This window comes from Athalia rosae, chromosome 2 (genome assembly GCF_917208135.1).
Source record: "Athalia rosae chromosome 2, iyAthRosa1.1, whole genome shotgun sequence".
NCBI lineage: Eukaryota > Metazoa > Arthropoda > Insecta > Hymenoptera > Athaliidae > Athalia > Athalia rosae.
The window spans coordinates 10,422,711-10,449,463 of record NC_064027.1 but is presented as its reverse complement, the minus strand read 5'-3'; the positions used below and the strand labels follow the sequence as shown (position 1 = coordinate 10,449,463).

General features: G+C 37.3%; 3 protein-coding genes across 10 annotated transcripts in view; 2 read left to right on the top strand and 1 right to left on the bottom strand.

Annotated features, from left to right (window-relative positions):
- Positions 1–16,774, top strand: part of LOC105683830 (guanine nucleotide-releasing factor 2) — a 54,498-nt gene extending 37,724 nt beyond the window's left edge. For 3 of the 8 annotated variants that reach the window (XM_048650447.1, XM_048650442.1, XM_048650448.1), the window contains 12 exons: positions 2,670–2,792; positions 3,620–3,939; positions 4,149–4,356; positions 5,145–5,168; positions 6,713–6,911; positions 7,165–7,417; positions 7,525–7,768; positions 7,967–7,981; positions 8,132–8,306; positions 9,435–10,070; positions 10,160–10,291; positions 10,629–16,774. In XM_048650447.1, coding sequence (XP_048506404.1) covers positions 2,670–2,792; positions 3,620–3,939; positions 4,149–4,356; positions 5,145–5,168; positions 6,713–6,911; positions 7,165–7,417; positions 7,525–7,768; positions 7,967–7,981; positions 8,132–8,306; positions 9,435–10,070; positions 10,160–10,291; positions 10,629–10,767 — 2,468 coding nt within the window. In that variant the 3' untranslated portion in view covers positions 10,768–16,774. The remainder of the gene's footprint in view (positions 1–2,669; positions 2,793–3,619; positions 3,940–4,148; positions 4,357–5,144; positions 5,169–6,712; positions 6,912–7,164; positions 7,418–7,524; positions 7,769–7,966; positions 7,982–8,131; positions 8,307–9,434; positions 10,071–10,159; positions 10,292–10,628) is intronic. The other 5 variants (XM_048650446.1, XM_048650445.1, XM_048650443.1 and 2 more) reach the window with 5 other exon arrangements.
- Positions 16,775–17,666: 892 nt separating this feature from the next.
- LOC105683859 (uncharacterized protein CG3556) overlaps positions 17,667–26,753 on the bottom strand; it is a 37,494-nt gene continuing 28,407 nt past the window's right edge. Inside the window, exons 3-7 of the mRNA XM_012396804.3 lie at positions 22,492–22,726; positions 20,498–20,745; positions 19,980–20,378; positions 18,931–19,320; positions 17,667–18,720 (exon numbers count right to left, since the gene is read on the bottom strand). Of these exons, the coding sequence (XP_012252227.2) occupies positions 18,659–18,720; positions 18,931–19,320; positions 19,980–20,378; positions 20,498–20,745; positions 22,492–22,726 (1,334 nt within the window). The 3' untranslated portion in view covers positions 17,667–18,658. The remainder of the gene's footprint in view (positions 18,721–18,930; positions 19,321–19,979; positions 20,379–20,497; positions 20,746–22,491; positions 22,727–26,753) is intronic.
- The window catches only part of LOC105694056, a 159,784-nt gene continuing 155,763 nt past the window's right edge, over positions 22,733–26,753 (top strand). Inside the window, exon 1 of the mRNA XM_048650451.1 lies at positions 22,733–23,689. The gene's annotated coding sequence lies outside the window, so the exon portion shown is untranslated. The remainder of the gene's footprint in view (positions 23,690–26,753) is intronic.

Genomic DNA, 26,753 nt, shown 5'->3' with positions numbered 1-26,753 from the left:
TTTTTCTCCAAACGTTGGAAGAAAAAAAAAAAAAATTTGAGAACTATAACGGAAAAATTCATTGCTGCAACGATGCGCGTTCCTGTATTTGTGAAATAGGAAAAACACATTCTCAAATTTGTGGCATCAGAAAAACGATTCGTGACATCGGGTAGGTATTCGGCAAGAAACGACTTTCGAAATTTGTACCATCGGGAATACGCATTCCTGGAATTGTGGCGCTGAAAATATGCATTCCTGAATTTGTGGCGTCAAGAATACGCATTCCTGGAATTGTGGCGCTGAAAATACGCATTTCTGAATTTGTGGCAATTTCCTGCTGAATTCGTAGCGCCAAGTATTCGGAGAAAAAACATTTTCCGCAATTTGTAGCATCGAGAATGCGCATTGCTGGATTTGTGGCGCTGAAATTATGCATTCCTGAATTTGTGGCGTCAGGATTACGCTTTTGTGGATTGGTTGCATCAAGAATACGCATTCCTGGAATTGTGGCATCGAGTATTCGGTAAGAAAACGACTTTTCGGATTTGGGGTGCCGAAAATACACGTTTTCGAATTTGTGAAATCAAGAATACAACTTGTTGATTGAGTGGCAACGAGAATACGCATTTTTGAATTTGTGGCATCGGGAAAACGATTTCCGGGATTCGTGGCAACGAAAATACGCATTCCAGAATTATAGGCATCGAGAATGCGACTTCCTAGATTTGTTGAATTAAAAATACGTCTTTCTGAATTTGTGGCACCAAGTATTCGGAGGCAAAACGACTTTTAGAATTTGTGGCATGAAGAGTATGCATTCCTTAAATTGGAAAATGCGTATTCATGATGCCACAATTCCAAGAATGCGTATTCCCGATGATACTTCAGTAATGCATATTTGAGATGCCACAAATATGGAAATGCGTATTCTTGATGCTTAGAATTCTGGAATGCGTATTTTCATGTCACAAATATAGGAACGCGTATCATTGCAGCAATCGATTCCTGTGTCATACCGCTTTATTTCTTTTTGCCCCCTCAACGGATGGAAAACCAGAATTGAGATCTACGGCATAAACAGCAACTAATCAGCTACTAATTCTTACAACGGTACGAATTCGTTCCGATAGTTTCAAGGTCGGCGCCGCTCACTTCATCGACACCCATCACCGTCCTCGATTTCGTCTGAATGGTTGGAGCAACAAAATTCGGATTGATTCGATTCTGATAACAAACTTGCAACTAATTAGCACCAAATCCTCCCATCATTGTGAACGCAATTTCGTGTAGTAGCGGTTCCAGCTCATGGGACGTAGAATTATGGATCACAATTTATCATGCTAGATATTCACCTGAAAATATTGGGTAATTCAAAGATGAATTGATGACATGATGATGATGATAAGGACATGTGATATTTTATGGCAATCTGAATTTGAGCAGGAATATCAAAAACAAATAAAATTCATAAAACTTGCGCATCCATTCTCCGGAAGTAAGTGCTCTGATCATTTTCAACCATTCCATCAACGATCGTTACCAAAATCATATAAATCATATATTTCGTCCACATAAATGTTGTACACACACGACTCAAATTGTGTTTCAAATGTCAAATCTCAGTTTTTGCCACAATAACGTTCGTATAATGTAACATCAACCACGAACGAATCTTGAACGTGAGTAAGAAACTAGGCTCCTGGAGATAGCGATACCAAGAAATTAAGTTGTCAATGTTACCTTATAAGTAAAGAGGAAACAATGTGGTAGATGCTTAGTCAGAAACGTAGTTTCGTAGACTACTCGTTTAAACTGACGACTTTTCTCCCTGGCAGTATCACACTGTCTGTTCAAGAAAAATGGCTCATGGTAATTTGCACAAATTACTTTTTCACAATAATACTTGATATCTGAAAAATTTTCATTCGATTTTTGGGCTTTTAGAAAACGTTATGTTTCAAAACTCGAAAACTTTTCAAAAATAATTGGTCACTTGCAAAAAAGTTTATGAAACAATTGCCAGAAGTATGTATGGTGTACTACGTGTTCCCGTTTCGAAGAATGCAGATGAACTTTATTCAGAAAATCATGTGCCCGCTCAAAATTTGCGAATGAAATCCATCAAAGCCGTGCCATTCCCGAATCCAAAGTGTCGCACAGATGAGCAGTGAAAAAATTCAAGACATTCGAATTCTCTTTCCAAATTGAACGCAATTTGAAACGTGATCAACCGATATCAAAATACATCGTCGAGAATTTTTCATTCTATTCAATATGGCTGTCGAATACCTTTGACTTTGGAAGAAATCATACCTCATGCATACAGCAAAGTTTTTTGGCCCAAAAGCTTGTTTCAAAACTACTATCATCATTGGTTTCTAAAATTTTGATGTGACAAGTGATTCACTGATATCTCTTGTGGTTATAGCAGCAATTAATGACTTTTTAGTGTGAAAAAAATAATACAGTGTGAAACATGTATAGATTCGTTTAAAAAAAGTTTGAAATAATATACTAACGCAATACAGGCTTATGCATTTGAGTGGCCATTTTTCACATTGGATTAAAAATTAATTACTGAGACTAATTACTCGAGTACATCGTAAATAATCATCAGACATTTGCACATGTACTTGAATGTGTACTGTTCATATGATCTTATTTCTCATTTCCATTTCTATTTCCAGTTCCAGGCATGCAAGTAAATGGTAATATCGGCTGCGGGTGTGGGGACAGTTCCGAATCAAGTCTTCCTAGCACAATGTTGTTGGGTCAGCAAACTCCACAAGACATTTTCAATTCTTTTACTGGTGAATAACATTTTTCTAAGCTACCTATTATTTTTATATATTTTCAAGAAGAGAGGAATTTCGAGGGTTCATTAACGATATTACGATATAACGAAATAACGAAATTACCTTCATTGGCGTGGTGAAACATTGCTTTTGGTAATCCTAATGACGACTTCTATCAATAACGAGATAATGAGATTCAATGATATAAGAAGTATTGTGCTATGGATTTCTGTTCATATAACAGTTTGCTCGTTACACAAGTTTTACAATAGGCTCGGACTTGTTATCATGCATTTTTGAGCATGAAAATCATGTCTTTGATTACGAACAATAACAGAACTCCGCAACTTTATTACGATGTTATTTGAAACATTAACACCTAGTAGTGCCTTGGTGTATATACCTATATTCGATTTTGTGCAACTGTATTCATGTTACGGAAGTAGTGAGATAGCCAAAAACCACGCAAGAATCTTTAAATAGCCTACGCGTGGGCGTTCGGTCTAATGGGTACATGAATGGGCAGTGGTCTTATACATTTTGGCTCTGAGAAGTTTAGCGATATTACTTCGCAGTGCCGAAACATATTGACACGTTTCAACATTAACCGCGACGCAAGTTATATGTAATGACGTTCAAAACTTATTCAACATGGGAAAATTTGAAGCTGTTTTTCTGTAAGCATGAACTGTCAATTGTTAATGTTATAAACTTATCGATGGATTCAAATTCAAAGCTGGACGGGTGTGATGATTCAAACTCAAATGTGCTGGCTTGAAGTATTCTTTTTTCATACAAAACTATTAAAATATGCTTATTTGTGTGTTTACTCTGTTTTTTAGGCTTAGAAGGCAAAATAGAACGACTATCTACTCAAACACAAGAGTCAGGCTTTGCGTCTATGCACTCACAGCGTAGTTCTTCTCAGAGCTATACGACTGCATCCAGCATAACTTCCAAAAGGTCTTCACAGCAAAGTAGCATAAGTTTTAATTCTCAATCATTCAGTTCCCAACAACAATCATTTTCCCAACAAAAAATGTCGGCGGATAGTAACGGATCAGTTTTCTCTCAAAGGACGATCACAAGTTCAAGAAGTACCCATAGTACGACGAACATTAGTGGAAACGGGGATGCAGCAATCCTTGAAAAACTGGTAAATGTGTGTGTTGTGATTCTTTCTACTTTTGTTTCGTTTTCATTCCGAATTGCTCGATCGAATAAGTCCACACCAATCTTGATATCCACATTGTAAATCATTTTCAAAGATTCACCTTGTAATTTTTTTGGTGCTGACTCATAGCTTCCCTTTCTGCATATTATGCACATATAAGCGTAAATTTTTCGTAACTCTTTGTATTCTCTCGATAGCAACTCGATGATATTAGTAGACAAGATACTAATGGTGCACCACCAGCCCTCCCGGAAAAACGGTCCAGACGTAGGAAGGAGAGACAACCTTCGCAGTATGACAATGTACCAGAAAATGAACATCTATCAACATGCAGCTTACACACGAGCACTAGTGACAGTCCTGATACGAGCAAACCTCCGCCGTTGCCACTCAAGAAGCGACACAGTGAGTTACCATTGCTATTTACGAGTTATGATTTCTAGTGATCATATGTAATCATATGTTCTTACAATTTACTAAAACGTTTATCTACTGCATTTTGCACCCTCATTGCTCAGCCTTTTCCACGGATGGGCGTGAATGCAAAACTGGGAAATTATTCGGTAGTAAATTTCTGATTCAGGAAAATAAGGAACATAAACAAAGTATAAAACTACTCGGTGATTATTCCCCTCTAAGCAACGCCGCATATGTCTAATTTCTTATCCAAAGGTCGCCAGTCTAGGGACTCTTGACTGATCACTATTTTCATTTCACACTCAATCATTATGTTGAGCGTTCCTAGAAAGCAGCTTACTTTTTTATGAATAACATGAGCAATCTAAAGAATAGTTTCTTCCGGATGAATCAGCTCTCATTATTGCCCTGCGGGAAGCCTTTTTTGCTTATAATATTGTAAAGTTGACTTTTTTCTATTTAGAATTGCATATCAATCATCAAATCTGCTTTTTATCCATCAGATTCGTCGGTTGCATATTTACGGGTGGCTAGATATGTAAATAATGGATTCCAGTGAAAGTGACTTCGAATTCGATTACTTTAAATCAAACGTCACTGATAATCTCAATATGTAGCCAACCAGTAAATAGATTAGGATCAATTTTCAATTTTGATAAATTTTTCTTCAGATATGAATATTACATGAAATGTCTATCAAGTCAGAATGAATATATTAAAAAACAAACCTAGCTGTGTAATAGATAACAACTGATACGTTATTTTGTATCCCCCAGTGTTCCAATCAGTGGCATATTCCGGTAAGTGGGATCTTCGCCCACGCACCCACTCTCAGCAAACACCCTCACGCTAAGTCTTGATTTCTGATATAAAACACCTGTTTTCCTTTTCTTCTGGCTTTCAGCGGCATGTTTGCTGATTTTGGTTTGATTTAGTAAACATACAGGGTATGCTAGCAGCGTTTGATGTTGGGTTTGCGTTTCTATTAATACATTCAGTGTTATCGCTTTCCTCAGTTATTCATTCAGCAATATTAATAAAGTTTAAATGTATACGTATGGCCATGGCGATTAAGAAGTAGTCAACTGTACTCATTATTCTTCTGACCACAAAACATTACCTGAGGCTAAAACATGAAAGATTCTTATTTTCATTCTTGGTTCTATACTGCAATACGTATAATTGTTTATGTTCTAATCAGATAAAATTAGATCTGTCAAATACGAAAAAGTCCTACAAAATCTACGCTATTTGGAGCACAGAAATTCAAATAGTGACTGACAGAAACTATGTCAAAAAAATGCAATGCAATCAAAACGCGATTGCATTGAGTAGATTGTGAAATTTGTAACTACGGTGCGCGGAAGTTTCATCTACTGATCTACACTACACTATGATTATAACTTTGGTATTATAAATCAATTATGCTTAGCTCATAGAGTAAGAAGATTCATAATCAACTGGACCATTTCCAAAGAGTATGGGAGTCAAAGTATGTTTGATATTATAACAGTGATGTATTCAACAAGACTGGTTATAATCGCTAAAGGATTTGGAATAGCATACATACTTTAACAGCGAAGATTCATCGATATTTTCTCATTCATATCGTGCTTGACTAAAATATGTCCCGTATGGCTATCTCCCATATCTGAATACATTTTGTAACTGTGCTAGGTAGACGATATCTTTATCAAAACATTGGTGGAAATACAGCGAGCATAGCTGATTGAATTAAAAGCCTAGCCTATTACCAGTTGATGTGGGAGTGATGATCGTTTTCCCAATTAATTTGACCTTTTACCCAATAGCTACAAGTTTGCAGTTAGCAGTTATTAACCATCGCGTAGTTAAATTGACAGTTAACTCGTAGCTCGGTTTTCTCAGCTGCAACAGTAGTAGCAGAGATACTGGAATGATCTTTGAAACAAAACTGGTATACAAATAACACACATATTCGTGTAGTGATAATGTGGCATTTGGTTGTTTTAAGAATTGCTATAGCCGCATTTTTGTGATTGGTGTCACTCTATTGTATATTATATCATACAATATTACAACATGCTCTTTGTAAGATTACACTCTTACGCTAGTAAGTTTTCTTGCATTTTTCTATCACGCGATATGCATCTATTTTCACATTTTACACAAGTTATTATGGTTATAGTACACGAATATGTTACATTATCATTGAAAATATCAATTTGCGTTGAGATCACTTCAAAGTGTGATGAATACACTCACATTAATGTTCACAATGTTCATGAAAGTCAGTTAAACTATGGTTGCAAAAAATTATCCATCATGAATACTCGTAGACCAAAACAGCATACTTCATTTCCAGTTATGGCCTATATGGAAATGTTCGGCAACTGTGCGCATAGCAATAACGACTTTATATCTGGACTGGGAACTCGACATTCGCTTGCGGCTTACAACTCAATGCAAGCTGAGTGGCAGCAACATGAAATGTCATTGACTACAACGCAATCCTGCTCCTTCATGGCTCATTCAGCCACAAGCACCACACATGATAGCACAAGGTATATGCCGCTGAACCTAGCAGCCACATTATATCCTAGCATTCATTATTTGTTTCAATAACTGAGAGATTGCGAAATCCACACAATTTACAATATAATCACAATGAACTAGCTAGTAACTATAACAAGCTGCCATAATTATTGGAATCAATAAATCATCACAAAAATCTTTACAAAGCAGATGGTCTCGATCTGTTTTTGTTGCGCATGTATGGAAAATTGAAAAATCTGACGGATTCTATTTTTATTCCAGTATTTCCGTCACAGTGCCACCATTGATTAAAAATGTGACGAATAACTATGGTCTACCACCAGCGCTACCACCAAAGAGATCTCGTTCAATCAGATCAAATGACACAACTCCACCTCCGATCTCACCCAAGCCCACAATCAGCATGCAAAGTGTATTCACTTCTGACATACCGATTACCCCAGTCAAGCCTATCGAGCTATCCGTCATTCCTGACAAAAAGGAACCCAGTCCGCCATCTCCAGGGATGAATCAGGTATAAATTCAGTTATTGCTGAACACGTTTATTTTCCGATCTCATTAGTTTAATCAGATTGGGAATGTAATGATCAAAAATAATTCTCATAACATTCGTAATTATAGATTAATAACGCACCTTCAGAAGTCACATTATCTGTTTCGCGTCCTGCCAGTAATGCTCTGTCAACAATATCTGTTGATGAGAATACGCTGGAGCTGCTAGACGTCGACCCAGATGATAGTATATTAGATGAGTTGGATATCAGCAAATATTTAATCTTGAAAAAACCAGAAGAAGAAGGCCCTGATATACGTGGTGGACATCCAGATGCCTTAATCATTCATGCTACAAAAGCTAACAAAAATGGTATGATATTTCAATCTAGGACAGCTATTTATTTGATTTCAACATCATCAAGCTGTTTTCTGCGCGATTTTTCCGAGGAGTAGATATTTTTATTAGTTGGTTTCATATTTAATAACATGAATTCACAAATGATATTTCAATCATATTGGGTGAAAATTCTTCGTTTTCAATACTTGTATTTGTTACATGCTGCATTAGATGAGAAGGAATCAGGTTAGTATTCTGTGTTCAATTTACTATCTCACAGCTATGAATGATATGTGACAAACTTATTGTTAGTTATATTAAAAACTGGGTAGTCCAAATTCTAACACTCCGATGAAATACCAACAGATCTATCACAATACGCAACTTTATGTGCAGATTTCCTGTATCAGGAGGCATTCTTGACAACATATAGGACATTTTTGTCACCATTGGAATTGATCCAAAAATTACACCGACGACATCAAAGATTTTCTTGCTTTCCGGACGTGCTAAAACAGCGCGCTGCCAAAGAGGCTTTTTCTCTACTTGTCAGAGTTGTTAGCGATCTTACGTAAGTTCGTTTAAGCTTCTAATTTACTGTCGGCGCATAAAGCTTAGAACTCTCAGATTGGATGTTTATAACTACAAAGAAAAAATATATACTTTCTGATGCCGAGAACAGAAAATTGCTCGTATCACTGAATTTTCGGTTATCGACATTGACGTCTTAAGGAGTTAAAGGCGGTAAGTGGGCGACTTAGCCGCTACTGCGTCCCTGCGAATGTCGAACGCCATTTGTGGTTTCATAGAACTACACTAAATTGTATCGACGCGCGGTGCGGGGCCATGTAAGAATGCAGGGACGCTGCAGCGGCTGGGGCGCCCGCTTAACGTCTATAATGTCCTAACGATATGATATGCTATGTTTTTTGGAGTTTTCAAAATTTTCCAAGGGTCTCATTCTAAGATATCTAGCAGGAACCTTTCCGAATTTTTCGAATGTTTTGAATGCTTTACTACCGAGTGGTGACGCCCTAAGTAAACTTACTTTGCTTAACTCCGAAAACCCCACGTTTTTGGACCTTTCCGTGGTCATTACTGTCAGTGTGTTTGTTTTTCGATATCCGGAAACGAGTCATCAGACGCAAAATAGTCTAAGCTTTTGAACCTTTTCTGAATTCTTGCTCTATCATTTTTCCCTTCGTGGTTATAAACTTCCAAACTGAGGGTTCCAAACTTCACGTTTCAGCCCACGTAGATCCGTTTTGCTTGAAGAGTTCCCGAAATCGCCTTTTTACACTTCGGTGCACCTGGGCGCCATGATTTCTTGATATCTTCGAAATTTCCTAGCGGAATCCTTTTGAGAAATTTTTTCTCTGAATTTTTCCGAATTTTTCGAATGCTTTTTTAACGAATGATGATGCTCGAAATCTAACTTCGATTAACTCCGCAAAACCACATCTTTCGACCTTTCGGTGGTCACAACTGACGGTGTGTTTTCGTCTCGATATGCGAAAAAGAGTAATCAGGCGCAGAATACTCCAAGCTTTTGACCCTTTTTTGAACTTCTGCTCTATTCTTTTTTCTTTCGTAATTGAAAATATTCAAACTGAGGGTCTAAACTTTACGCGCCGACAGTAGTAAACTTCGCCATTTGCATTGTATTATTAAACCAATCCTTGACTCAAATGAATTATAGAATATCCGATCTCGACGACGTGCTTCTCCAAACGTTAATGGAATTTGTACAGCAACTTGTATGCAGCGGGGATCTTACAATGGCCAAAGCCTTGAGGGTGAAAATTTTAGAAAAACATACAAGAAAACGATTACAATCCACTCAGCCAATTCTAGCATCCCTCAGTGTCACGACGAGACAGTCGTCGTTGTTGGATTTCAAAAGTGAGCAAATTGCAGAGCAAATGACTCTCCTAGATGCAGGGCTGTTCATAAACATTGAGATCCCGGAAGTGCTCATTTGGGCACAGGAACAAAATGAAGAAAGAAGCCCAAATCTTACAAGGTTTACAGAGCACTTCAACAAAATGTCGTACTGGGCCAGATCACGAATACTGGAACAGAGCGAGCCCAGAGACAGAGAAAAATATGTAGTCAGGTTCATAAAAATTATGAAACACCTCAGAAAAATAAATAACTTTAATAGCTACTTAGCACTACTCTCTGCATTGGATAGTGCTCCTATCAGAAGGCTAGAATGGCAGAAACATATAACAGAGGGATTAAAAGAATATTGTGCTCTCATAGACAGTTCCAGTAGCTTTCGAGCCTATAGACAGGCATTGGCTGAGACCCAACCCCCATGCATTCCGTACATGTAAGAATATTTCATGAATAAACTATCTCATTGTAGTGATATCAGTACGTATACGGAACTCATGAAATATTTCCACTTTTTTATTGCAGAGGGCTTGTTTTGCAAGATTTGACATTCGTACATATTGGAAACAGCAACTTGTTACCCGATGGTACAATTAATTTTTCAAAAAGGTGGCAGCAGTTTAATATTGTTGAAAATATGAAGCGGTTCAAAAAAGGGTAAGTATCCTTTTTATCAAGATTGAATTCATTTTCTCTAAATTAGGCAAATAGAGGTAGGTTTTTAGGTGCGCGTACTTTTGCTGTTTTTAAACAGAAGTAGCTGAGATTTGAATTCAAAAGAATGACTTGGCATATGAGATCAATCTTAGCGATTATTGCTTCTCATCTCGAAAAATAGAGATGAATCTTTTTATGAATACCGGACTTGTAACTCATTCTTGCAAGGTGTACGTGAAGTTGATAAGTCCCCGAGTGCCTTGATGCATTGCACATTTTCCCATTAGGTCTTGGTAATTTATAAAAAAAATTATTCATTTACTTCTTGTTTTTTTAGTATGTATACCTTTAAGAAGCATGAACGTATCATAGCGTTCTTCAACAACTTCGATGACTTCCTCTGTGAGGATTCAATGTGGCTGATCTCAGAAAGTATCAAGCCCCGGGGGGGTAAGAAGACGTATCAGCAGAACTAGAGCTTGTCTAACCCTTTCACTGCCTGCGTATCTCGTCCTTAGGGGAAAAGTAGTAGATTAAGATATTTAATATTTATTTAGGTACTTCAATTGATTCACAGATGATCATATTGTGGAAGGGTTAGTTCGAGCGTGTAAGAGATCTATTCCATATCTACAACCTCTGTGAGGTTCATCTTTAATGTATAGCATACGTATACTTAACTAAACTTTCATGATTCTAGAATTTGTGTCGAACTGATTGTAGACTCAGGGTTCCTGAATCTCGATTACGCGTATGAATGAAAAAAGTGAACATTTGTCAACAGTTTCAAATCGGAGACTTTTTTTAATACAGTTCGATCTCGGGCATCTACTGTCGGCGCGTCAAGTTTAGAATCCTCATTATCAGTTTGGAGGCTTATAACTACGAAGTAAAAAATGACAGACCCGAATTGTAATGAGATAGCGTATAGATTCATGGCTCTCTGAGTCTATGTTCAGTTTTAGCATGATTGTTTCTTTAATACAGCTTCGGTAATGCTTAGTATAGTGCTGATGATAAACCCCAGACATTACCTAGTATCAACTTAGATATTTGTAAAGTTGCATATCTTATTTATTTCGCATTATCATAGATGAGTTGAACCATCGATTTTTATTTCGCAAAACGTATAAATGTTTCATGACTAATACATCAGAGAAGTTTTCTTGGAAACCTTATATTCACACTTTGATCCATTGATTAAGAATTGATTAGAATTGTGTTCTAATACGAAACAACGAATGAAATATAGCAACAAATCGACACTCTGATGTGTTTGTTACATTAATGTATAATTGAATTAGGTGTATGTTAATGTCCATTATATCTAGCTTTATGTAGGTAGGAAAGTTTCAATAATCAACACCTCCGATGTTGATTACACAAGGGAGAACACCAATGAAGTTGATTAATGTAGAGCCATTGTTGTCTCGTTCTTGTGCCTCCTCGATGTGCAAATCGTGACACATGGTAGGACTGAGAACAACTGTTACATATACTATTGTATATGCTTATAGGTGACATTTTTTGTTGTTGAAACTCGTTGATAGTCGAAGCTTTTAGCTGTAAGGCAAATTGCTACCTATGAATTTGATAAATCGAATGTTACACAAACCACGTACTTCCGGGAACGCTGTTGTAAATTTGAATGTTTTTTCAACGTTTCTCTGATTAGGGCTACCTTAAATTCATCACAAGCTAATATTTCTACATGCCAAATGGTGCCCATAACTTGTATGTTGAAAGATTAAATTATCTCAGGTTCACCGACCAGTTTAGTGACCTTTGGAAACACTCGATTGAAACATGGCCATGGACTATGTTGTGCATTGTTCAAAAATTCTCAGCTAATGAATACCGTTTGCAATTCCAAACAATATAATCTGCCTCACGTCAATGCATGAATAGGATAAATCTAGTCAATAATTACTCTCCATTTGCATGAAGTTAAGAACCATTTCATTTTCGGTATGACTCTCTTGATGTGATACACCTATGTATACCTATCATAAACATGATACACGTAAAAATAAAATTAACAATACATGTGTAAAATCGCTGTGAAATAAGAAACGTTATTTATGGGCAGTGATAATTTTTACTTTTAAGGTACAAGTCAATTATTCATTCACCGATGTGTACCAAATTCAAATAGTGGCTTACTATCGATGTGTTGTTACAGATATTGTAGTTAGCAAAACCAGGCGACTGATCGTGATATCGTGCAGTCTGACAGAAAATAGGATATGCGTAATTTGCTTTCTTTTACACTCAGGTGTTTCCTGTATTCCTCGGAGACTTCGAAATGTATATATTGATTTTATATTGAATTCAAACCATACTAGTGCACATGAGTCGGTCGATAAGTCAATTTTTTTTATCAAGAGTTCGGAAATCGTGATCAAATTGTGTTTAACGGGTAGTTCCGTTCAAAATGATCTAGCTAATCATTACTCGTGATCAAACTCAATTCCTGAACTCACTCGACACATTTCTGTCTAGAAATAGCATAGCGTGATGAGTTTACCGAATCTTTAACGACGTACATCAAATTCATGTGGATAGTTCAACTGCACTCGTCTTTCAGCTCTGATCATGATAAACGTTGCTCTTTTTACTATGACTAAATTGATATTTATTGCAACATTTTCGAGCATAAGTTCAATATTCGTCAAATACTTGCCCTTTCAGAGATCTGATAAGATATTTCAATAGTGCTTTAACGAATGAATAAAAACAACTAGCATAATGCCATTTGTGTTGTAAAATTTTTATGATCACCAGTGGTTTTCGCGTTCTATTAGCAACAATAAGAAGAATCGCATAGTAATATTTAAAAACCAAATCTAATAAAATGATTCTGAGCAATTTGTACTTCCGTACGTGTTGATAATATCTACTTGATGTAGATAGTGTGTGTAATAAATAAACTAATATTTATATACCTATATATGTACTACCAAATGAATTAATAATTTTATTAATGATGTAAATAATTTCACTATATCTGTCATTTCTCAAATGTATTATTTGTATCTGTACTCGTAAGTTGTAAATTTCAAGCAACGTTCTTTCACTCTAATCTGCTCAACAGATGACGTTGAGATTTTGTTTTTTAGGGTGAAGCAATTTTTCATTCTCGCGATGCCATATTAAGTTGTAGGGTAGTCGTAATTCAAGCTTTTTCTATTGTTTTCATTCAATTAAACATTCAAATATGACAAAAAAAAAAAAAAAAACACCTTTGATTTGCCACCTTTTGATTTTCTCTCCAATTTTTTCACAATTTGTAATGATTGAAATGGATTGTGAGTTTCCCATATGTGTTCATTGTCTTATCCGAAATAACTTTCCCAGGTAATACATTTACTCATCCATCTACTGTCGACGCGTAAACTCTAGAGCCGTTAATGTCGATTACCGAAAATTCTGCAATACGAGCAATTGGCAGTTCACGGTGTTAGAAAGTGTGTTTTTCTGCACATTTCAGGAACATTTCTGAATTTTTCCAATTTTTTTAAAGTCTTTCTACCGAATATTGACGCTTCAAAGTCGACCTTTCGGTGGTCATAATTGTCGGTGTGTTTTTTTCTTGAAATTTGGAAAGGAGTCTTCAGACGCAGGATACTCCATGCTTTCGAACTTTTTCTGAATTATTGCTCTATCATTTTTTTTCGGTAGTTATGAACCTCTAATCTGAGGGCTCTTGTAAGCTTTACGCACTAACAGTAAGCGCATATGTGTACAGTTTACATAGGTCACTTGCAAATCATAAAATATAATCTTTCACCTGGCTCTTTCGTTCGTGAATTATGTATAACTTCCAGGTGATGAATCTTCTCGCTTGAAAGACTAGATAAACAAAAGTCAATATGAGGAACTTATTACTTACAGCAATAATTTTTTTGCAATGATCAATTAATGATTCCGAAATTTTTACCTGTTCAGATGAAAATTTATTGCTTTTGAAAAAAGAAAGTTCACGTTATGTTCAAGTAACGATACGCTTTCAGATTTTTATTTTTAATGTCGATTAGGTATTATTTAAAATAATCTGTATTCACAAGTACATCCGCCTCGAAATATTTCTTTTTACATAAGAAATCAGAAATAACAAATTACACACTCGTAATGCTCGAAGCGGCTTGTGAATACGGACCAATCTATGTACTGTATAATTACAAAAAATAGAAAATTTCAATTTGCAACGAAAGTCTGACTTGATTTCACGAGGGCGAAAAGTAATAGTCGTTTAAAAAACTAATACTTCTTTCGAACTATCACCATCAATCATACTATAAAGATTTGTACAGACATCGCTCTGAGCGATCGAATATTCTTCAAGTTTTCATTGCATATGATAAGATCGATGGTGTCGTTCATACATCGAAACTGCATCCACCAAGTTGCTTATACTGTACCTTAATGTTAGTCCATGAGTGAACTGAATTTCCAACACAGGAAATATTCAGTAACTTTAAAGTATAGTCATTTGCTAAACATAAAATAGTGATTACAACTATTCATAATAATCTTAGTTGCAAGTTCATTAAAATTCATTCATTTTTGTAAATAGAAAATCACTGTAACAGCATGACATTAATGCTACGATTTCACCGATGCATCGCCTGATGTCTTGAAATTTTTTTTTTCTCCAGTGTCTAATACCGTTAAGGTTTAATTGTCAAATGCGACGAACGGAAGAACCGTGATAGAATATTAGTCCACTGTGACCTCCAATGTTGACTTCCAGAGGACAGTGATTATAAAGCTATGCATGAAGCATTCATCAGAGTAGAGTAGTAACTTTGCAATAAATAAAGTAATTCAACGTGTATCAGCCTTGTACTTGCAATTTGACAGGACTTATGTTGTAATACTCGAGATACGAAAATTTTTAATCAGCTACAGTACGGAACGTTCAATATATTCATGATGGAACGAATACTCCCGCAATATGGTTACATTGTAGTTACAGAAGTCTGCCTGTCCCTTGGATAATACGATATATTATTGTTATCTGATTGTTAGCAAATGTTGTTGCTATGTAGGTACTAATAATCTATTACCAACGCTAAAATTAAAAGATGTGGTATATCTGTATTCTTATAATTATAGATTCAGTGGTAAGTACCAAAAAAACAAATACTCATGAAGTAAATATAGATGTACAGTAATAATACATACACAGTTCGACGCAAGAACCTCAAGTTTATATGCATACTGTTCCAAAATATTCACGAAAGTACATATCTTTCTCCAACATATAAAACAAAAAATATCGAACACAAATCTCCACGAAAGATTCATCTCAATATGTAAATTAACATACTTTTCGACTATCGTAGCTTGCTAACATCTGATCAGACCTCCACAGAGTTTGATTACATAGTGTTTAGTAAACATCCTGATGTTTCTGAACAAGGACCACCATTTCAATGCAAAATAAAAAAAAAAGGATCTTTCATATAAAAATTGATGCATGATAACACTGGGAACAATTGTAATTTTTGTTTTTTACTCCCTCCCCTAATACTGACTTCAATCGACATCATACTCTAGTTATGATTTTTTGATACTATCAACAATAATCGACCACTCTTAGTGTTTTACGATTAGAATGTCCCTAATTAGGGACGTTCACGTCATGACACTACATTTATTGGGATTAGAATGTTTTCGAATAACACCTTATAATATCACATAAAGTATAATAATATGTACATGTCTGTTAATCCAACTAATTGTTTTCCAAGTAATTTAAGTCAATGATGGTGAGAATATAAGTAATATTTCGTATTCATTATTCGCTGCTGGAAGTAAAAATGAGACTTGCATCGGTCAACAGTTTGTACATGATTTTGATATAATTTGACTGGATGCCGTCAATGAATATAATCAGAGGTCCACCAGATTGGACTGTCAAAGTTCCATCCAAGTCTAGATCATTTCTCATTTTAGATGAAAATTTACCTTGACGAGTCGAAAATATTCTGTGGGACATCTGATTATTGAAAAACCCCATCATTAAGCATATCATTGGTAAGTGTGTGATATTAACAGTATATTTGAGGACCCTAATAAATGTTGTAATAATGCTCGTACTTTTAACAAATTTTACCTATGTGAAAAGTGCTTATATGTGATTAATTACTACACACTTGTATGTATATACCGTCTAGTTGGCTGCGATCATATTTTTCTAAGTGGTATTTGATTGTAACTAATATTCAGACCGTGATATGCTCTGTATACTATCAGTCGTACCGTTTCAATTAACGGTGATCCTGACACATCTAGCGATGAATCTGAAAAATGACTCATCCGTTCATTCTGTCCACTGTAAAAGCTTATTTTCCGTTATTTCTAGGCATATTAAGTGTTCGCGAGTACCTACTCACCTAAGTTATTCAGTTTAGGCGCTCTTTCTTGTGATTAATGTATATGACGGAGAAGAATAAATAGCGTATGACAGTCTATAAATGAAATGGATGAAATTTCATTCACACACCATTGAGTGACCAGTTTCCACATATCATCCCTGTGTAATAAGATTCGTGAATAGGGGTGGCTCAGGTTAAGCGATGAATAGATGTTCGATTAGACAAATCTCACTGAAAATGTAGGTTGGGCGGGAAGTAGTGGTACCGACTGTCATAATGAGTGCTTGGAAGATTCAAGTAATTAGGATTTGAAATTTCGTAGTTTTATTTAGTTGATATTTCATCTTACACAGGTAAACTAGCTGCCGTCAAACCCACGACTCGGGCAAATTACGCGATCTTGATGGTAAGGCAGGCTCGTAGATTATTATTGAAAAACTCTAAATCGATATTACCGCTGACTCCTTCTCATTGTGAACCTAATGAACATTCTGACATTCGGGAGTACGTTAGGTAATATTGATAGATAGGTAACCAGTCAATATTAATTATTGCACACCGAAAGTGGAGCAGCGCATTTGCTTTTGCTGGACGAGATTCAGGTTGAGCAGTTGAACATAGGTCCCAGTCACCATCCATCGCGAAGATGTAGGGTCACTTAAAATTAATACTATTCAATTGGTATTTTTTATTCCGTTGAGTTGTTGATTCACCTGTTGATCCTTGCGTGACCTGCAATTCGATGCCCGCTGAACTATCGGATATCTTCTTGCAAGACACATTCATTACTGGAATTTTCATTGCGAGAAATCAACAGATTATCTTCGATTATTAATGTTTTATGTTAACCATAAGATGGATTTCTATTTGAATAGCTCTTTTAAAGAGATAATTTCTTTGCGATTGGCGGGTGATGAAGGGGAGGAAATTGTGCCAAAAATAAATGAATAACTAACTGATTATTTGAACATTCCAGATGAGTATCGTCCTTCGAATTGTAAACATTTGATTTATTACATGATTAATGTCGGCAGTACACAATGTAAAGGTTTCCACGCTGCATCCGCTCTTGCCGTGTTTGATGTTGGTACTTCATATTTGAATGCATATCAGATAATGCCAGCGTTGGGGGGGTTCCTTCTGTACGAATGCGATACAATATTTTGTGGATGCTAACGATACATTCTAATTGGTCGCATGTACATATAATGATTATTACGGACTAAACTGTGGTTTCTTTAATAATAAACTCATTGTATCATTACACATGTTTCATGAAATCATAATAGAAAAATATACATATGAACCAAGTTATCAACAAAACAGTTTGCGAATACCTATATAAATTAACGAGTGCATTTTACAGACAAACGAAGCAAAGCTAAATTAGTTCGCTCCATGTGTGGTACCCTAGCTTACGGCTATGGATTCAAAGTATATCGATAGCATTTCATCATATAAAAGAAGCAACGCGTATGATTCAATGGTTGGATTAATAAATACAGGTGCCATAGAACAAATTATACATATTAAATATTACAATGATACCTTAAAACTTTGACGAAACACACCATCAATGGATAATGAACATCCATTGAGTTTTGTATAACCATTCATTGTGTGGATCGTATACCGTTATACGATTATTATTAATGATATTGATAATTTTTTTATTAAATATTAATATATGATAATAAGTACAATATGGTTGTGCATTGCAGTTTTATACAAAACGTCACGTAGTAAGCTGCTATTGCAAGAGGCGACGTATCATAGTTTTGCGGGTCAAATAAAAGGGCGTCTCTTCTCTGGGACGTCGTGCCGCGCACATTTTTCTCTTCATTTATTGTTTTCTTTTTCCTCTTCATTTTTCTTCGTCAAGTTGTCCTGGATACCCCGACCGCTTTGCGTTGTTTGTTTCCCGCAGGGTCTTTTGTCTCTTTTTTTTCGATCGCAATCTCACCCTGCACATCTTTGCAGGGTCTTACAATTTCTTGTACCAAAACAAATAATGCTCACCCTCGCTTATTTGGAGATCATCGACACCTGTAAAATCGTTCGTCAAATGCATCTGCGTTACAAAAATTGTACAAGGTGAAAATGTGCAACAAGGTACAACGACTGAATTTTCCTATTCGTGAAAATGCATTGAAAACTCATTTTCGAGGATTCATAACTTCGAAACTAATTCGAATGTGTTCGATTTTCATGAAAGTTATCAGTAATAATTGTGTTGTCATAGAGAACGGAATATACCTCCAGGTGCGACGAGTTGATTTCCTGGTGGCGATCCAGCGTCAGGTGGAGTGAGCAATCTGTAGAGTAGCCAGTAATGATAAGACATGGGTTCCTCTTTATACCCGGCGAGCGTGTGAACATAATGCCCATTCGGCCATTCCGAGGCGGCGAATTGGAAGTGCGGTGACATTTCAGCAGCAAGTAACATCACCCCATAAAAGGTTTCGTTTCTGGGAGCCGTAATCGTCAGGCTATATGTCTCGTTCACATTACTGCCGACCCACAGTGTGTAAGTTACGTTCACCAAAACCGGAGCCTGCGTCCCTGCCGGTTCCGTTGGGCTGGTCGCATTAGTTCCGGTAGGTGATAGCAGAATTATCTCACTGTGATTGTCTGCCAAGCCGATTTCTGGAATGTTTCAGTAATTTTTATGAAAAATATTATGAGCCTGCAAAATGAGCAGCACATTCGACGCTGCAGCTTTTCAGCCTTTAAAATTTGAGATTTCAAGCGAACTTGGTGGGACTATATTCGAGGTATGAAAATATAAATCATCCCGAGATCACCGGTCATTTATCTCTGGCTGCAGAGGGGTGTGTTATCAAGAACGGACATCTAAAACTCCCAACTCTCTTGAGTGCCATTCTGAGGATGGAAAAGGTCGCTTCAAGAGTGCTAATGGCGGAGAAACGCCGCACCCTTAACCTTTTGTAGTCGTCATTACCGAGTCGTATAAGCTCTATGACCATTTAACAGCTAAAAGGCTACGTATGATATCGGACTAAATCGGTTGCATGATAGTATGGTACGCAGGTAATTACTGCGATGAACTATCATGCATATGGACAAAGACTAGCGGCATAATTCATTTATGTCTACAGATATACTCATATGTGAAATCTCTCATTTAGAGAAATTCCTACGTTGATCATTATCGGTAAATTTTGCCATCGATTCACAGTGAAAGTAGGTGAAGAAAAAAGAGAGAAATACAACTCGAAAAATCTTGACCACCGGTCTGCGTATTACTCGAATTGTCCTTTTCTCTAATTGCGCGACATTCTTACCATTTGGAGTAGTTAAACGAGGTGGTACAGCATCGTTGATACCCTGACCGCAATCAAGCCCCCGAATATTTGGGAGTCCTTTACCAGAGAGTTGTACCGATAGTCCTAGAATCGCTTCGGCTGTTGATTTAACGTCATTTTCAAAGCTACCGTCCGTTTCTTGGCGCGCGGCAAGCCAAGAGACAGCCGCTGTTCGGTTCCAATTTTCCGCTGGCTCATTCTCAACTTCTTCCAATGCCTGAATCACGAGGGCAGTTGTGTGCAGATTACCGAAACTTCCGTCGTGCTGTTGTTGTCGAGCGAGTCCCAGCGATGGTTTTCTGACGAAGTGGTGTAGATTTCGATGTCGGTGATCCTGGACGATGCAACGTAAAGCGAGAATCACCATCGCTACAGTATCTGTAGGAAAAACAGATGTTCGCGATTTAAAATCAATGAAAATACCGACACCCCATAGACGCTTTCGACACTGAATTCATTTTCTTCACTCTTTCAATTATTCAGTCGAAGATCCCTACCGATGTTATGATCTTGAGCAGCGTTCGCTATGTCGAGAAGTCTTCGAATCTGTCGCTTTCTAACGTGAGCCTGTGCACTGCATACGGCTAAGGTGGAAACTGCGAAGTCGTAATCTAGTTGAGGCTCGTGATGTTGCAATGTACCGATCAAATCGTGACCATGAAATTGTCGCGGGTCCATACACAGGGCATTCAAGGTCAGGGTGTATTGAGCCAGATGCACGGGGGCAAGTGGTACCTCGTGGTGTCTGGAACAAAGATAATCACGTAGAACATAATTATACTGTTTTGTTATTTCATATTTTCCAGAGCAATCATCCATTAAGTAGTTGGATTATGATTCCAATTCTTACATGGCTTCGATATCTTACTTCACCCGAAATCGATGTGAGTTTAAAATTTTGGTAACATTTTTCAAGCATTCAAAAAAGTGAATAAAAATGATGAGTTGAGTTTGTTTTGGATCCATTTTGTAGATGTCATTTTCTTTCTTCTTGTTTTTTGTTCGATGCAGATAAGAATCCCAATCGCCGATCGAATTTGATGTAGAACGTGGTATGCTTATAGAATAAGAAGGAATATCATGGTACAGGTGATGTAAATTTGTCGAAGGATTTACATTGGAAGACCTTCCGAACTGAACCTCAAACATTTTCCATCAAATACCGCCTCTGGAGAGATAAGATGGAATATCGAAAATGCAGATGGTGTATCTATATGGTTTACGCACGGGACGTGTCGGGGCGTATCCAGCCTTTCGTCACGAAATATAAACTTGCTATATCATGGAAAAAAATCAGAATTTCAAACTTTAAAGCTCGTAGCAGCTTGGGAAATCATGTCCCGAAATATTGTTAAGGCGTAAATCTGCTATGCATCTATCCATATGTCCAGGAAAAACAATCATTCGTAGGAAATCGATAATTTCTCAGAAGTCTCGGTATTCAAAATCCATCTGCAAATGTCTTTCTCTAACCCGTAGTTTTTGCTTGTAACATTTTTTCATGCAAATGAGTTATTGAATTATTTGTGCCCACGTTCTAGAATAAGACACCGGGTACGTAATATGTTATATTTTTATTCATTGTAATGCGGGTCGCGCAACATCCGATTCTGTATTCAGTAGTCAAAGCAATGATGAAGCAGATAACGTCGCTCCGTTTCGCTACCGCAGGCTTCCGAGGATTCAAGACAATTTAACTTTTGCGTTGTACAATATGAACGGCGGTACATCGAGTTTTGGTTTTATGTCTCGCGGTCGACTTCGTATTCACCCCCGTAGTTGGTGAGGACGCCAAGAAAGTTGATGGTAAACTTTTAGCTCCTGTCGTCGAAAGCAGCAGCCGCTCATGTATTACATATCTGTACATACGTGTTATATACAGGTCTATTGGCTTTAGTTTCAGGGAACAAACTGACGCGCGGACGTTGTGCGAGTCTTACTCCGCAGGTTTATGCTTTTTCTATAGAAATAATAATATTACGCATCAGAAACATATTCAGCACCAAAGTTTTCCGCGCGACAGCCGAGTGACAACTTTCTGGCCAAAAATTGAATCCCAACTTGCGACTTCGTCCGGTAATTTATACAGCTTTTAGTATATTCGAGGAACTGCACTCCGAATAATTAGAGGCACTCAAGACATTTTCGAAGATCGTTCAAGAACTTCGAAATGAAATTAAGTTTTACCAATACCATTATAAATACTAACATTCGTAGACTGCCCGGGTAAAAAGAAATCGTCACCCCGATATTTGTCTTACACTTTCCAGGTACATCTTCAGCTGAAAAAAAGTGATCCTGATTCGAGGGGCAAAGATAACCAGTCGTAGCTCACTGACCATAAATTTTACTATTTCGACTAGATTTCTTGGGGCTGTGGGATTCCTGCAGGAATTGTCGAGATGACCGATGACGTGTACCGAGCGCAGGTGAAGATTCAAATATAGCGTAACTGCGAGAGTCGGAAAGTAATTATTATTATGGAACTCACCGTGATAAGAGGAGTACGATTTCCAATTCCATTTGCTTCTCGCTGAGCTGCATTTCCAGAGGGGGTTGAGGCGGAACGCTGTCGTCAAGAAATAGGTTGGCTAAACGTAGCGCTAGAAGTACTCGTTGAGTGTCGTTACCCCAGCCGGCGTCTTTTCCTCGTTTGCGCCATAGCCATGCCGATGCTTTGTCAACTACCGTCTCCGTCTCGAGATAAAAATCCGTGTATCCAGTTACTGAATCAAAATTTCGAACAAAGCATTCAAGAGTGTCGTTAGATTACACCGGATTTTTTAAAAATTCAAGAATTGATCCGTACGAAAACACTGTGATCATGTAAATCGTATCGATTAGATATTTTTACCAATTGTTATTGCCTGATCGTCGTTATTTTTATTATACCAGCGACTCTTTCAGAACCATATCTTCGAGCGCTTTTCACAGAATACCATATCGGACGAGGACCTTCATACGTAGACGTGAGGATTAATATTGGTATAGATGACGCGATATGTGCTCGGAATGTTATACTTGGGTATGCGAATCGCGGTGTTGAGCGTCAAGATGAACGTGGCCAATTTTGCTTAAATTCGCTTCAACTCTAGGCAATGAGCTCATATAGAGGTATTATGCAGCGTACCAGTTCCACCGCTTGCAGAATGCTTAAAGTTTCCCCGGCAAGTAGATTACAATCTCATAGTGGCGGTAAATAGGCGAAGTTATGAATACATGGACGCATACACATATACGTACGGGGGAGCGTGACAGCTATTATCAAAGTTGAACGGCATCGTCGAGTTCGTCTTACTCTTAGTTAGTATAGTTACATCAGAAGTTACGGGTGACAGTCGAGTCTCACGAAGCTCCAAACATAGTTAGAATTTCCAACACGCTGAAAGGATTTCGAGTCACACCGAATACAACGACCCAATTTAGTAACGTGGTGCGAATTCTTGTGTCCTTCGATTGTATTTTGACTGCGCATGCATTAGATGGCATATTCTGTTTTCATTTGAAAAAGAAATCGGCAGCGTGCGAAATTCGGGAGTGAAACTTAAGTGGTGTGTGATAAAATTGTTCGGTGTAAGTTTCTCGACAACGTTAAACGTCTTATTTTGGTGCACGATACAAGGAATTATAAAACTGAAGTAGTAGCTGCAGAAGAACCAAAATCTTCATCTGGATCGGATCGTTTACAGGTTGGTGTGGGCTTCCAGCTTATCTGCATTTGTGAAATAAGAGCTTAGTATCAGATTACTCGAATTTAGAAAACTCACAATTCACGAGTATAGGTACTCGATGGATATTTGGATCGTTAATTGGACCGCGACGTGAGTTCGAGCGAAATTCATTCGATCGAGTGTTATTTTTTCGTTACTTCTTATACTTGGTCCATTTTCGGGATACGTTAAGTCCCAAGAATGCGGTTTTCCGGTTCACTCGGCATTTCGACGAAGCGAGATTGGAACGATAGTTTTTCCATACTGAGCTAAACTCGGTTTGGTGGTCGGTATAGGTATAACCGGTATTCCAATTCCGCCGCCACCAAAAACCTTATCCCTTCATTTTATTCTCCTTCATTTTTCACTCCTTTTTTTCTTATTCTCAATCAATGCTGACTCACTGCGATTCAATTTACTAAATTAAAGATTCCCAGACGGTATTATACTCCGATCGCGAGCAACGATGCGGTCAAAGGTGCACACGTCCGCGTAGAAACGGCTTTATATTTCAATCTCGGATATTGAATTTATATACGTACATTATTGGTATCATTCAATTTACCTTGGTATTACTTTTTTTCTTGGCTGTAAAGCTATGGTGAGAAATAAATACATGCGTGGGTATTCGCGCGTTTGACTACAAATACGATAACGGAATTCAGCTGCTGCACCGTAGCTCACAATGGTCAGTTCTTAATTCAATTTGATTAAATCGCAGACTCATAGAATTTCTCGAAATCAACGAGGGTTGGCTGCACTTCTACAAAAAAATATAATATGAACTTCAAACGTTTACACTGCATGACTGCGGATATTAGGTATTACGAAGCTTGTTCCGGTGGATGTTTGTTTTAATCTCGTTCTCTTTTTTTTACCTTCTTCCTGATTGCTCTCCGCCATGTTATTACGATAATTAATTATTTACGTCGGGACCGGTATGCAGGAGTAATTAGTGCGCTAATTCGGTAATCATTATAAACGAACAAAGGCATAAGGTCGAATGTACCAAACGAGACCCTTGTAACAATTAAATTTTACCGTAGGGACCGTCTGACGACCAGCAAATATAACCTTGAAGCAGTAATGGTGAAAAAATTTCTAGCGCGGATAGAATTTTGCCATAGGTTAATTATCCTTCATAAGATAAAAACATTTCCCATTTCGGAGCCAAACAAAATAAGAGTGACTTTTGAAGAAATCTTCTTTAGTTTATTGTGAATTATTCTAGCTATCTTGACAATTCACGAAAAAAAAGTTCAGAAAGATTTTTGCAATAAAGCAAAAAACAGTCCCTCGATTATTTTCGGATAGCAGAAGAAATTAGAATTTGACTCGGAGTGATATAATCTGTACGAAATTCCTCGGAAGAAACGACAGTGGGTTTTTTTTTTTTCGAGATAGCGCGGGTACTTTGAGAGGTAGGGAAAAAATAATTGTCGAAACAGACTCGGAATTTTTCGCGGTTTTTGGGGAAGGGATTATTACACTCGTGGAATTCAGAAAATTGAAAATGGTCGGGGCTACAGGCTGGCTGATTTGGCACGGAATGCTCTGCAGCAGGATATATCATATAGTCAGGAGTACGCCTGCAGCGGTGTGCTAGTCGAGCAATTTGAAGCGTCGCTGAACAATTTCTGGTCATTTAATACAAAACAGTAATCCGTCGGGGGAGGGGAGGAAGGTGATCGGTTGAATATCACGGTACAAATAGTTGCACAAAGTTGCTGAATTATCCCATAATAAATTATAGCGTATACATTTCCTACTCGCGTTCACTCGCAGAAAATTATAGTCGAATACCAAACCAAAATTAGGGTTATTCGCATTTATCCTCGATACAATCATTTCTAAAATGGGCACATCAATGCTCGACATTACTTGTCTTCTACTGTTGGCGCGTAAAGTTTACAACCCTCAGATGAGAGGTTCATGACTATTAAAAAAAAAAAAATAATAGAGCAGAAGTACAAAGAAGGTTCAGAAGCTTGTAGTATCCTGCGTTGGATGACCGCTCTTCGAATTTCAAGAAAGAAACACACCGACAGTTATGACCACCGAAAGGTCGAAGAACGTGGTTTTTCGGAGTTAACCGAAGTAGGTTAACTTTGGAGTGTCACCATTTAGTAGAAAAGCATTAGAAGAATTTAGAAATGTTTTTGAAAGATGTCTCAAAGGGATCCAGTTAGAAATTTCTAGAATATTAAGAAACATAGCGCCCAGGTGCACCAAAGTACAAAGAAGCGATTTAGAGAACGGTTCGAGCTATACGGATCTGCGTGAGCTGAAAATTTGCAGAGAACTATATACTTCTTAATGGCGTGAACAGAAAATTGCTCGTATCGCTGAATTTTCGGTAATTGTCTTTGACGTTTTAGGATATTCGGCAATAGAAGGTTGTCCGATTTAACTCGACGCGCTTGGCCGCTAGGAGGGTCAAGATCAAACACACTAGGCGTACGTACATCGCTTGCCACGCGCGGAATTATTATACGTGACTGTTAAAGTTCAATTTTATAATATAAAAAATAAATCATTTGATTAATTGAGTTTAATATACTTTTCTGGCGTATTTTGATCTCAGAAATCCGAATCTGAGAGAAAAATTGATCTATCTCTAAAATTGACCGAGTTATCGCCAATTTTCAGCTTTTTCGGGTCAAAAATAAAAAATTGATTTTTCAGTCTATCTTACTGTAATTTGAGCTCAGGAATCCGAATCCGAAAGAAAAATTGACCTTTCTATAAAATTGACCGAGTTATCTCTATTTTTTCGCGATTTTTGGCATAAATTCGAGGATATCTCGAAGGGAAAAAATCGTAGCTCAATTTGGACAACGGATTCGTGTTCCTGAGGTCAAAATACATAAGAAAAGTGCCATACGATCGATTTCAAAAAATAAAAAATTTTGGCCAAAATTTGAAAAAATCGTAAGGGGTACCCCTTGGAAAAATCTCAAATTTTGGCCAAAAATTTTTATTTTTTAAAATCGATCGTATGGCACTTTTCTTATGTATTTTGACCTCAGGAACACGAATCCGT